The 12,882-nt window shown below is 47.5% G+C and overlaps 1 protein-coding gene across 2 annotated transcripts in view; it reads right to left on the minus strand.

Annotated features, from left to right (window-relative positions):
• SDK1 (sidekick cell adhesion molecule 1) overlaps nucleotides 1-12,882 on the minus strand; it is a 563,777-nt gene that overhangs the window by 20,748 nt on the left and 530,147 nt on the right. For both annotated transcript variants that reach the window (XM_063143659.1, XM_063143658.1), the window contains exons 40-41: nucleotides 11,700-11,825; nucleotides 957-1,121 (exon numbers count right to left, since the gene is read on the minus strand). In XM_063143659.1, coding sequence (XP_062999729.1) covers nucleotides 957-1,121; nucleotides 11,700-11,825 — 291 coding nt within the window. The remainder of the gene's footprint in view (nucleotides 1-956; nucleotides 1,122-11,699; nucleotides 11,826-12,882) is intronic.

Raw genomic sequence — 12,882 nt, forward strand, 5'->3', positions numbered from 1 at the left:
AGGAAAGAGCGAGATTTTTATTTTATTTTTTTAAAAAAGAAGACAAAGTAGAGCATTGTTAGGCCTGCAGAAGAGTCTGAATTCCCCCCCTCGGGTACCAAACTTTTTGAATCATGAAGGTGTTTCTTACAAAAGATTTCCCCCCTCTCCCCCATTTGCTGAGGCAGCAAAACGGGTCTGAGAAATGCCTCCCTGAAGCAAGTCAAAGCGAGACTCTCAGCAAGCATAAAGCGAGATGTGAGCACTGTGCTTTACGAGGCGTCTTGCATTCGCAAGAGGACCCCAACCCGCTGCCTCTGAGAAGCCAATGCTTTCCTTTGACAAATGCATACAAAATTGAGGGTGTTCTTTCAGCATCGGGTGGGTTAACTCAGGCTTGGAGCCCTTCTCTCTACTGCCTGCTGTCCAGCTGCAACCCCCCTTCTGTTAATTTGGCCAGGCGCCAATCCTATTTCCAAGGTCTGACTCAACCAGGTCCTGCTCTTCCCAGAGAGAGCATCCCAGAGCCAGGAGAGGTGCCAAGAATCACAGTGGCCAGGTGCACAGTTTGTGTGGGTGAGGGCAACTTGAGACCCCTAGATCTCAGCAACCCTGTCCAATTGCCATGGGAATGGTTGGTTCAGCCTAAAAAAATGGGGGGAAGGGACCTGCCCTTGAACAAAGCAGTGTCCACCAGGAATCAGCCCTTTAAGAGCATACTGTAGGTGTGTGAAAGAGAGCTACACACAGAGAATGGACATATATATTGATGTATGTGTGAAAATACAAACATATGCAGTGACCTATCCCTCTGCAATATGTCCCATCCCCTTACTCAGGTTACGAAGCAACCGGTACCCCCCTTTCGATGTCATAAGCCACCAGAAGACCATCTACTCCAGGCCCAAGATGCTAACCCTCCCGCAATGAATACTTTGCCAAAGCCTCCAGGGCAACGCTTTGTGCAATTCACCAACCTGATACTGCGACAGAGGTAGAGCTGGGTTCTCCGTATCCAAAGTCGTTCACTGCTACCACCCGGAACTCATAGCTCACCCCTTGTTTCAGCTTGTCCAGGCTGACTGTGTAGGAAGTGGCACTCCGGGGGATGTCCTTCACAAACAGGTCCCACAGTCCTTCATCTACAAAAGTAGCAAGAAAAAGGAGTTTTGGTGAGCATTCGTGGTTCGGGGTGCGGGCATCGTTCTGTAGCAATGAAGGCAAGGACCAATCTTCCCATTGCTGCGGCGGAACTGGTCGCTTAAAATACGTCACGTCACTGAAATGGCCCCCTTTGTTTGGCCTGAAACAGCGGCCATGGAGCACTTTGTGACTTTGTAATTCCTGGTTTGTGCCAGGAGATGACCTAATCAAGGAGGCCCCTAGAGATGGGGATCTGGCATCTATAGAGAGGGTGCCGTTGGCCGATCAACAGCCCCTGTGATTTATCCTCCTTTAGGTATTGCTGTCCGTAAATTTCAGTGGCGCAATTAATTAGGTTCCACCTGCCTTGTGCCAGATACAACGATTGACAAATACTCCAAATGGTCTATTTGTTGACAAAGGCGGTTGGCAGACGTTCAGTGGGCAGAACACGTTGGTTGAAACTGTGGCCACCTTGGCCAAATTTTAGGGTTGCATGATCATTAATTAAAGCAGGCAATTCATCCAAACATTACTTTGCCAGCACAGATCATAAGTCAATAGAATGCCACCATTTATGTCTCGTAATATACTTCTTCAAGGATATAAGGGATTAAATAAAAGTCTGGCTTTAAAAATAATAATTTTACAACGTGAGAAGGAATGCCTAGACTTTTATTTACTTGAAAGAGGCAGAGAGAAGATCTACAGCAACAGAGGAGATAGCTCAGAGTACGTAAAAACAAATAAAAGCTTCATTTTATTCTGTACAGCATCCTCATAATGGATGGGGTTGTCTCAGTTAGTAAATACAGAGGAGAATTTCAATTTAGGGCCTGCCTGTGAGGTCACTTCCCATTTTAGCACTGTGGTCCTCTCGAAATACAAAGGGTGCTACCAGATGAGGCTTTGATCATGGCTGGCCTCATTCGCAACGTTTTATGTAGCCGTCCCAACTTTCCCCCCAACTTCCTCTATCTTTTTTTCTTTACACACAAAAAACCCATTCAGGAGGAAAAGACTGAATAGCTGCATGAGGCCTTTTGATTGGTAGCACCAGAAGACCTCCGTCTGGAAGCACACACACACACAGTCACACACCGGAAACTCCATTGGTGGATCCCATAGGTAAAGTGAATGGGAAGCACAGCCGTGGCTAAACTAGGCTGTTCCGCCATTGTTGGCAAGTCTGAAGTCAGAAAAAAGAATTCAATGGACTAGGAGCTTCATCACACCAGCGTTATACTGTGCATTTGCTGCGAATTACATGCAGAGGGCTCCAATGTTTTCCACTTTATGATCTGCTTTTATTGTGAAGTACTCCGATGCATCCTGCTTCAATTGAGCTTCTTCCCCCAAAGAAGCGACGTATTGTGGACCCCTTTAAGAGCGAATCGTTTATTGTTCGCCGAGTGGCCACTGGGGGCACAGGAGGATGACGAGAGCAGAGTCGCCCAACTGAAGCATTCTGGCACTCAGGAAGATGCTTGCTTTCGAGTAAAGATACTAACAGCTCAATCCTATCCCTGCCAATCACAGAAATAGTAAGCTCTTTTGAAGTTGCTTTTGCTAGTGTGTGTGGTGTGTGTGTGTGTGAGTACACACACAAAAAAAGCGGACGGCCCCCAAGGAAGCGTCTCTCCCTTGTCACCCCCCCACCCTCCCTGTAAAGAAATCCTCTCGCCCCTGTGACATTTCCTTCCTCTCCCTCCCTCTTCCTCGGGGAAATGGCTGCTCCCGGAGCATGCATAGGAGCAGGCTGGAGGTGGGGTGATTTATTTATTTATTTATTTATTTATTTATTACATTTCTATACCGCCCAATAGCCGGAGCTCTCTGGGCGGTTCACAAAAATTAAAAACATTCAAAGTATAAAACAACAGTATAAAACCATCATATAAAACACAATATAAAAGCTTAACCAGATCAAAACAGCAGCAATGCGAAATTACAAATTTAAAACACCAAGTTAAAATGTATTTACAGACTGTTAAAATGCTGGGAGAAGAAAAAGGTCTTCTTCACCTGGCGTCTAAAAGCATATCATGTAGGTGCCAAGCGAACCTCCTTAGGGCTAACAAAAACAGCAACGACAGCTTTCATGCGCCTAATGGGATAACTCGAGGGAAATGGGTAGGTGTGATGAAGCTTTAGGACAGTCTATCAGTTCTACTTGCAACTGGCCTTACTCTTCACCTGTAGCTCCTCTTCTCTTTACCTCTCCCTTGAAACAATGTAAAGCTGCCATTTAGATGAGAATATCAGAGTGTAATCTTGCTGAATCCATTATGATTCAAATTCTGTTCTTGCCCGGCTTGGGACCACAATACCTGACGGAACGCCTCTCCCGACATGAACCTACCCGTACACTGCGCTCAACATCTAAGGTCCTCCTCCGAGTGTCTACTCCGAGGGAAGCTCGGCGGATGGCAACAAGGGAGAGGGCCTTTTCAGTGGTGGCCTCCCAATTATGGAATGATCTCCCCGATGAGGCTCGCCTGGCGCCAACATTGTTATCTTTTCGGCGCCAGGTCAAGACCTTTCTCTTCCCCCAGGCATTTAACAACATATGCTAAGTTTATTTTTTAATGGACCCCAGAACTGTTGTTGTTTAAATGGATACTGTTGTTTTTATATTTTTGATGGTTTAAATTTTGTATACTTTTTAATGTTCACTGTTTTTAACTTTTGTAAACCGCCCAGAGAGCTTCGGCTATGGGGCGATATATAAATTTAATATATAAAATAAATAAATAAATATACGGCACTCCCTTAAACAGAGTCAGGGAGTCATTGTTCTGGCTAGCGGTCTACTCCTCATGGCTCTGAACATGGGGAATGCAGAGCCTGCTTTGCTCTTCCCCTGGGGTTGCTTTTCTCCATGGAACACTCTTCTCTGTTTCAGGATCGAATATAAAACAGCTCTGAAGTCTGCTTTCAATGGAACGGGTTAGTCAAAGATCGTAGGAAGTAATAATAAAGAAGGGAATGATTTTGAGCCAGGATGACTTGAATCTGCAATGTGAGGGAAAAAGCCAGGACAGAATGCCCTGGTTGGGGATAGTGGCAGAGCATAACGTAGCAGGTGATGGATGGAGTCCTATCAAATCTGGAGTTTACTTGCTTTTCAGCCCCCAATATTGATAGGGTACAGATCTACACAATGAATGGATTCACGTCACATGACAACTCACACTCAGTGTTGAGTAGGGGTTGTCGTTAAAATACGGGTCGCTGTGTTGTGTGAACCCAGCCATGCGAACAAATCATGGTTTGTTAACGAATAACCCCAAATTACCACAACAAACGACACGTTCTCTTTGTGGCTTGTTAGTGCAGCTGGGTTCACTCATGGTTCAGGGACAACCCACACTCAACTCAACCTTGTGTATGTGTTGTCGTGTTGTGTGAACCCAGCCATTAAGAGCTATATGGGTACAGGAGTCTGAGGTTTGCTCCCACACAGACTCTACCATTAGGCTGGGTGAGGCAGCCTGTTTCAGGCGGCACGGTTTGGGTTGCAGTTGAAGTGTGTGCGTGCCCATGCATGAATTATTTGGATTCCCCATCTCAGGCTAAAAAAATGCCTTTAGGCTGTCTTATTTTTCCTCCTTGCATGGATAATCCATGCATCTGGGCTGTGTATTGAATGCCCCTTAATTTTGCTGAATTCCGGGTGAGGTACTCCAGCCTTCTTTATGGTGCTAATGGGGGAACATGCTAATTATAATACAGTATTACTTTCCATAATTGAAAGCCATTACAATGACTATGCCTCCTCCAAACTGTTTGCTCAAAAATGTCAGGAAATGCATCTGGTAAAGGGAATTTCATTAGTAGGAGAAAGAGAGAGAGAGACAGAGGCTTTCTTTTGCATTCCACAGAGGTCCCTTGGTGGCTAGCCATCAACGCTTGGTCTTGCCTATGACTTGATGGGGGAGCCTTGCATGCAGAAAACTAATACATGAATAGATTAGTATTAGTGCAGAGAGAAAGAAAGTTTGCCATGCTAAATTGCAAAAAGCAAAAACGACCCCCCCCCCCAAAAAAAACAGGCCTAGGCACAGTTACTCCTCGTCAATTCTTGGTTAATGTACTGTGAGATGCAGCCCAGCTGTCTGTGGGGTTACAAGAGGATTGCTCTCAATTGCTTTTTCGCTTTAGCAACATCTGTCCCTTCCCTTTGCTTCCTATTGTCTTGATTGGGCACGTGGATTTGGAAAAGAAGGGTAAAATATCGACCCTAAAAGGGAAATTGCTTTCTTGGAAGAAAAGAAGAAGAAGCCAAAAAAAAGCACCCTATTATTATGGACGCCCCCGCTGATCCGTAGCCCATCCTCGTTGCCAGTGTAAGTGGGATGTGGGGGAAGGTACATTTTTTCATCGAAGCGTTTTGAACCTTCCATCGGATTCTGGAGTGCGCACCAGCATCGCCACCGAAGGAGACCACGGGCCCCGTACCTGGCGTCGTTCCCCTCGGCTGGGAAGCGCTCCTGCTCTGTGACCGCGTTTTATCCTTCTGCGGTGGGCGAGCGGCACTGCGAGCTGCAGGTGTTAGAACAGACGCCGCGCCGACACAAGAGCGCGATTTCACGGACAATTAATCAGGGGCTCTGGGCTGCATCAGGCTGTCAGTCAAGCGATGGAGGCCTCTAGACCTGACGGCGCATGGGCCACTAACAAACGCCTGCCACGTTAAAGCACAGGCCGGATGGAAGCCTGCCACTTAGACATCTCTCTGCCACCTGCAGCAATTCTCTATCCTGCATGGGGTGGGGAGTGGAGAGCGATGCGCTATAAAACTTTGCCCTAATCACACGCCAGTCAACACGGGCGGCCAAGCATTCAGAGGCTTCTCCCGCGCGGCGCCCAACAAGAACCAAATTAAAATGTTAATTTATTTTTAAGGAGAAAAGGTTGAGGTTACGGCACAGGCTAACAAAAGGACGCGGATTGCGAAGCGGAGGCTGACAAACTGTCAGATGCGTGGCCTGCCGTCCAGAGGGAGGGACAAAGGGGGAAAGCCCCTGTGGCAGAGACTGGCCAGACAGCCGCAGACGTCACTTTGAATTTACTGACTCTTGCTGGTTTCTCTCTCTGTTCAAGATGGAATAAAGAGAAGCGATAAAGACGCTGCAGAAGGAGGGCTGGAGAGACATCGCTCCTCGGAAGCCTGGGAAGCCGTTCCCTACGGAGTCGTCTGTTCCGTGGAAGACTAGGATCCCCAACCAGACCAATGTCTGTCTGTATGGAGGAACTGAACTTCTTGCTGAGGGCGGAGTGTCCTTTTCCCCCAACAACCCAGAAAGCTTCCTTTCATATTTGGACATCGCAAATAGAGGAACACCTTTGCTGCTGAGCAGCTCACCTTTGAATCACTATTCAGAATGTCAAGGTTCAGCACACACAAATTGTGAGAATCGCTCTGAAGACAGAGACCCAGAGTTGTTGTCTAACCCCGGGCATGTGGGAAACTCTGGATTGTTTACGGGTTAATCAACCCAGAGTTAACCCAACAAACACCCATGGTTTCTTGTTGGATTAAAGCTGTGTTGTTTAACCTGTAAGCAAACTAGAGTTTCTGGATGTGAATATCACACAACAACCCAGGAACTGGTTGTTTATTGAAAACAGAACTGGATTAGTGGCATGCTTGCTTGCTCCCACGTGTCCCTGCCAGTTCCTGGGTTAAATAAACCAGGAATTGGCCATGATGTGCAAACCAGGTCAAATGGTTATTTTTACCTCGTCAACTAGGTAAAATTGTAAATCTCCACTATGAAATTGCCTTGTGAGATCACCACGTTATGATCGCCAAGCAGGTCTTACATCAATTCTCACATCCATCTCTGTAGGAAATGGGGAATGTGTGACGCTACCTGCTATAACACCATCAGTGTGTCCACTGGCAACAGTGGGGACATTTAATGAGGGTAGACTTGGAGTTCTCCCTTTCCCCAGGGGTCCTACCAAAGCCAGAGCATATTAAAGCCTGATAAGGAGGTGATCAGCAAGGAGCAGAGGGCCATTTTGTGAGGACAAAGTAGAAGGCAGTGGGCTGGGCCCCATAGCACACCCCCCCCCCCAATGGATTGTTGTCACAGCCATAAGTCCTTCTACAGATCCCTCTGTCTTACTTCTGGGTTGGCAATTGGAGATCTTTGAAATGAATTGTTTATTATTTTGATCCTAGGGATCCTAGTTGTTTGAACAGGCTTCGTAAACTAGGACAGGGGCAGCTGGTACTCCTCGGGGGGGGGGAATGGGCCTCCCCAGTTGCTGATCCTCATGGTAAAGTTTTCTTATTTGGGCTGCTGGCAATTGTAGGCAGGAAGCAACGCTGGCTGAGGGCACTCAAACTGAGCCAGACACAGTCTGACTATTTTATGCCGGTTAAAATATATTGTTGCCCGGCCAGAAATCTCTGGAATTGGGTAAGCGGAAAACTCTGAATAAACAAACAGGTGTAGCTGGAGGGTATTATTATTATTATTATTATTTTTTAAAAAAAGGTAAGCAGAAGGATTCCTTTGAATGCAAAGGCACTGCAGGTGGAAGCGACGCAGGTAGTGGCCAACATGTATTTCACGATACATTTTAATTCCCTGCCTGAGAGCTACAGCAGCGGGGAATCTGTGGTGGGGTGATGGAGGGAAAAAAGGGAGGGAGAGAAAGAGAGGGAATGTAGCATTTAGTGTTTAGGGTAATGAGGCCTATAATAGATGACAGCTGAGATGCAAAACCCTAAGGTAATGGTAAGTTGTTTAAATATTGACAAAGTGCTAACACTTTTCATTTGCCTATTAAGATGCCTGGGTTGCGGTTACAAAGACAGGCGAGATCTTCCTTCCCCGCCCTCTGCTGCAGCGCTGTCTGTGAAGTCAGCTACTCGGGGTCAGCCGCCGGCTTTCCAAAAGGTCGCTGGGATTGGCGCATCGCCGTCTGACAAGAGAGGCGCCGAGCGCATCGTCTCCGGTGCTGGATGGAAACGGTGGCTCGGGAAAGAAGCGACCGCTTCTCTTCTCGGGCTGAGCCCTGAATCCGGAGAGCAGTACTCTCCAAAGCGCAGGAGAAATAAAACCGAGCACGATACAGAGTGTTTTTAATGAAGCCGAAGCAGGCGTGAAATAAGCCGGCATTCCAATTACTGCCCTCCCCTTTGCCTGGATCGCATTTCACGCTCTCTGCAGATTCCACCCTGAATGAAGAATAGGAACCCGAGTGCACAAATGGGCCCGTTTGTTTATTACAGCGGCATGAATAGGATTAAAATAATCTGTGGAGGAATTAAGCGACTCAGTCGTTAGGCCCGGTGAGCAGAAGCGAAGAGGGGCAATCCCTGGCACCTGCTTCATTTGCTGACGCAGTGGAGTGGGGCCAGGCTACACAAAGCCATGTTAATGCAGCTGAAAGCCTCGTCCTCCACCTCCTCGGAGGGGCCATCTCAGCCAACGTTGAGGCAATGTACTGTATACCGACACAGCACAGAGAATTGAACCACGGACACAGTGCCAGAGTGCCAGAGAAGGCCCCCAAGGCATCTCTGGTGCTGTACATATCTGCCTAAGGGCTTCCCCCATGTTTTGCAAAAATCCTGCAGCCTTACCAGGGCTTTTGTCTTTGTGGGCGTAACAATCGGCACAATACACGCGCTTTCCCCCTTCCTTTTTGCCAGTTACTTCCCATATCTTTCCATTCCACCAACAGCAGGTGGCGCTGTTTTATTGCGCGATTTCAATTTATTACAGCCTTTTCGGAGTTTTATAAAATGACAGATCCCCACCTGAAAACGGCGGGAGAGGCATCGGAGATCGACGATGTCAGGAAAAGGACCCGCAAATGTCTGTGACTGACCAATCACAAGCGTGCAATAAATCACTCTTGTGAGAAAGCTCTCAAATGGGGGAGTGCTCAGGCATACTTCTCCATTCGGGAGCATTAGCTGAACAGCCTCTCCTTTACATGTAGTCCAAGACTGGCCAGTTATGCTTCCCTGAGACTACTATAGAGGCATCTACTATAGTCAGCCCTATGAGGAGAGACTGAAAGAACTGGGCATGTTCAGCCTGGAGAAGAGAAGACTGAGGGGAGACAGGATAGCACTCTTCAAAGACTTGAAAGAGTGTTCCGCAGAGGAGGGCCAGGATCTCTTCTCGATCCTCCCAGAGTGCAGGACACGGAATAACGGGCTCAAGTGACAGGAAGTCAGGTTCCGGCTGGACATCAGGAAAAACTTCCTGACTGTTAGAGCAGTACGACAATGGAACTCATGACCTAGGGAGGTCGTGGGCTCTCCCACTCTAGTAACATGGATTTTCTTCGAGGAACAGATGTATAAAGCACACTCACCCTCTGCAAACTTATGTTCTAAAATGTACATGATTCTACCCTTTGAGGAAATGCTTCGTAGCACTTCGTTTCTCAAACAATATGCCCTCGGTTTATCTTGGCGGTACTCAAATTTATATTGGCTGGGTTCACATGATATGCTAAGCCATGGTGAGTTGCTTCTGGGAGCGACCCGGCGTGAAAGAAAAGGGAAACAGTTAGATTTGTCCATCCTGACTTAGCTGACTATAACGATTCTGCAAATTGCTGGAATCTGCATTTAACCAGGGTATTTAAATCTGCTAAGTCATGAAAGATCTTATTTCCCCCCAAAGAATCAATATATTATTGACAGAGGAGGGCCAGGATCTCCTCTCAATCATCCCAGAGTGCAAGACACAGAATCATGGGCTCAAGTTACAGGAAGCCAGATTCTGGCTGGACATCAGGAAAAACTTCCTGACTGTTAGAGCCGTACGACAATGGAACCCATGACCTAGGGAGGTGGTGGGCTGTCCCACTCTAGAGGCATTCAAGAGGCAGCTGGACAGCCATCTTTCAGGGATGCTTTAAGGTGGATTCCTGCACTGAGCAGGGGTTGGACTCGATGGCCTTATAGCCTCTTCCAACTCTACTGTTCTTTGATTCTAGTCCTTTTGAGGCAGTGGCGTAGCCAGAACTTGCCCAAGCAATGATGGTTCCTGGGGCAGGAAATATAGGTGGTAAACCCCTGTCCCACACAACAGAGTCCTCACATATTGAATATGGGGCACAATCCACTGGGAAGTTCTCTTGCGCAAGCGTCTCTCCAATTAACGGGAGCTACACAAAAGCTCAGTATCTGTAAAAAGAAATTTAGTCTGCCCTTCGTTCTGTATGACAGATGCCCCATCTTTAGATATTCTTCATTTATTCCAATCATTAAATCATAAAGTTGGCTGCAAGCTCCAGTGACCCTTTTTTGCCTGGAAACGGTGATCCTTGAATGATAAGCACATTTCATTAACGTTGTTGTGGAAATGGTTATCGGGGCTGCGTCGCGAAAATTAGGGGAAGTAATGGAGTAACAGAGATGAGCGCTGGAATGGAAAAACCTCCGTCCTCAGCAAGAATGGGAATCTTCTAGCCTTAGGAGATCATTTGTCTGAATGACTTCTGGAATGAGAGAAACTTTCAAAACGCTCCAGAAGTCCTCCTAGATGACAGTTCCTGGGGAGTTTTAGTGATATCGAGGTGGGGAAATGGAGAAGGAAAATGGATTTAACAGGGCTTCAGATAAACAAGGTACACGAGGCTCAGGGAGGCCTTTGCAAAAATACAGCATTGGAGCATTGGGTGGGTGTGGGGCAGATTCGAATGCAGGGCAAGGGGGCTTCTGTTGAGAAAGGAATCCTCGGCTGCTCTCTTGGAAGCCTTCAGGAACTTTGTGGGCTCGGATCGACAGCTACAGGTTGCCAACCCTGAGCTTTTCCTGGTCTTGCTTCCCATTCACTACCAACCCTGGAAGACCAGAGGCATCTTTGGGGCTGTTTAAGCAAATGGAGCCACCATTAGGGGTGATGGAAGATGATCTGGACTCTCCTACGTTGCTCCCCATAGACCAGGGATAAGGCCTTTGTGGCCCCAGGCCTGCGAGCAGGGCTTAGCCTAGTTTCTTGCCAGCAGTGAGGGGAGAAAAATGTTACGATCACTACTACCCCATACTCTCCCCGCCACCCCACACAGTTCTCTTTCTCTCTTGATTCTTTAGGGAGTTGAAAAGAAAGACATAGTCAGGGATAGTGATGTTCTTAAGAGAGGGAGAGAGGGGGTGGGCTGGTTCTGGGCCTGTCCAACATGGCCCCTGAGATATTACCTCTCAGAGAATAAGGCCCTTGATGGAAAAATCTTGCCCACTCCCGGGCTGAGCTCTGCTGTGTAGTCCCTTAAATGTTATTGGTCTCTGCCCTGAGCAGGAGAAATCTAGAAGTGCTTCTCTATGAAGCCACGGTTCAGGTGTCCTAGTCCTAATAGGAGGCAGGGCAGAAGAAATCTTACCCAACCAGCCGTGGGGTCAAGAGCTTGCAATGAACAAAGGAAGAAAGCATGTAGGCACCAATGTTTTGGAGTGTGCTGAGATGATATTTCCTCCTCTCCTAGTTTCTCCCTCTCTCTCTCTCTCTCTTTTTTATCTCCATTCTGTAGCTCCCATTATTGCATTACTAGATCGGTTGATGTTTCCGCTGTGTTTCTCCCACACCCTGGCCTACCTGAAGGTCTGGTTTCTATGATGTAGCCAGTGGTGGGTTTGCCTCCTGAAACTCCCTCGGTCCAGTACAAAGTCAGTCCGGAGGTTGTTTTGGAAACCAGAACATGCTGCGGGGAACCAGGCGACCCTGCGGGAGTCAAACCGAGAGAGCAAAGGTGAGGCGGGGAGCGAAAGAAATGATGGTTCATATCATGCCCTCTAATTACTTCAGAGTGCAGAGAAGAAAAGCCCAGCAAGCCTGTGGCAAACTGTTGTCTCCTTTGAAAAGAGAAGCCCCTGGCCTGACTGTGACCACCGCTCGCTTTCAGCGCCGCCTTCAAATTAAGCCAGATCGTGCCACAAGCAGAGGTCAGATCCGCACAAGGTGCCACGTGTCAAAGATGCCTGCCTGCTTCAAAGACTACTTGAAAGAATGCTTTAGAAAAGCAACCAGTGCACCTTCAGACTGATGGCTCCCCCTCCCTCCCTGAAATCTGGTGAGTAATCAGGAGTATAGGAAGTGTTTTCTTCCTTGGGACAACCCTGTTCTCACTACGGGAAGCCAGGAACTTATTGCTGAGCTCAGTGTCCTTCAACTGGTCCAAACCCAACACCCACCTCGGACGCCCAAGCTGCAACTTGGGACCCACTTCCACAATTTTCTCCCTGCCCCATGCGGCGGCAACAGCTTTGGCGCGAACCCATCTGGACTGATCTCACGACCCACTTTTGGGTCGCGACCCACCAGTTGAAGACCAGTGGTTTAGCTGACATCATCCCTGTAGTTACTGAAAAGGCTGCTCAGTCGTTTTTTTCCTGTTGCAGTTAAGCTGAGAGTCCAGTTAACATGTTCTTAATTTGCCCAGCGTTGATGGTGTTCTGATCTATTGATGTGTGAGATCTCAGTCTGGTTATAGATCGTAATAAACAGTTTTAGTTTTATTTGCAGGATCCATGGAGGCTTATCTGGCAGCCCTGTAGGGGTCCAGCCCTTTCCATGATTAGCAAAACTAGCAAAGAAAAGGTGGGGAAAAAAATAACACTGGAAAATAAGACAAATTATACAGGTTCTGGGGTTCAGCTTTTTGGGTGGGGGTAAGAGCAGAAAGCTACAATAGAGTAATACCTTTAATGAGGACCAACCAAAATGTCAAATAAAGATATTATTCTACTGTGAAATTTGGACTCCCCACCCCATCGCCGCA

Source organism: Elgaria multicarinata, chromosome 17 (genome assembly GCF_023053635.1).
Source record: "Elgaria multicarinata webbii isolate HBS135686 ecotype San Diego chromosome 17, rElgMul1.1.pri, whole genome shotgun sequence".
Classification (NCBI taxonomy): domain Eukaryota; kingdom Metazoa; phylum Chordata; class Lepidosauria; order Squamata; family Anguidae; genus Elgaria; species Elgaria multicarinata.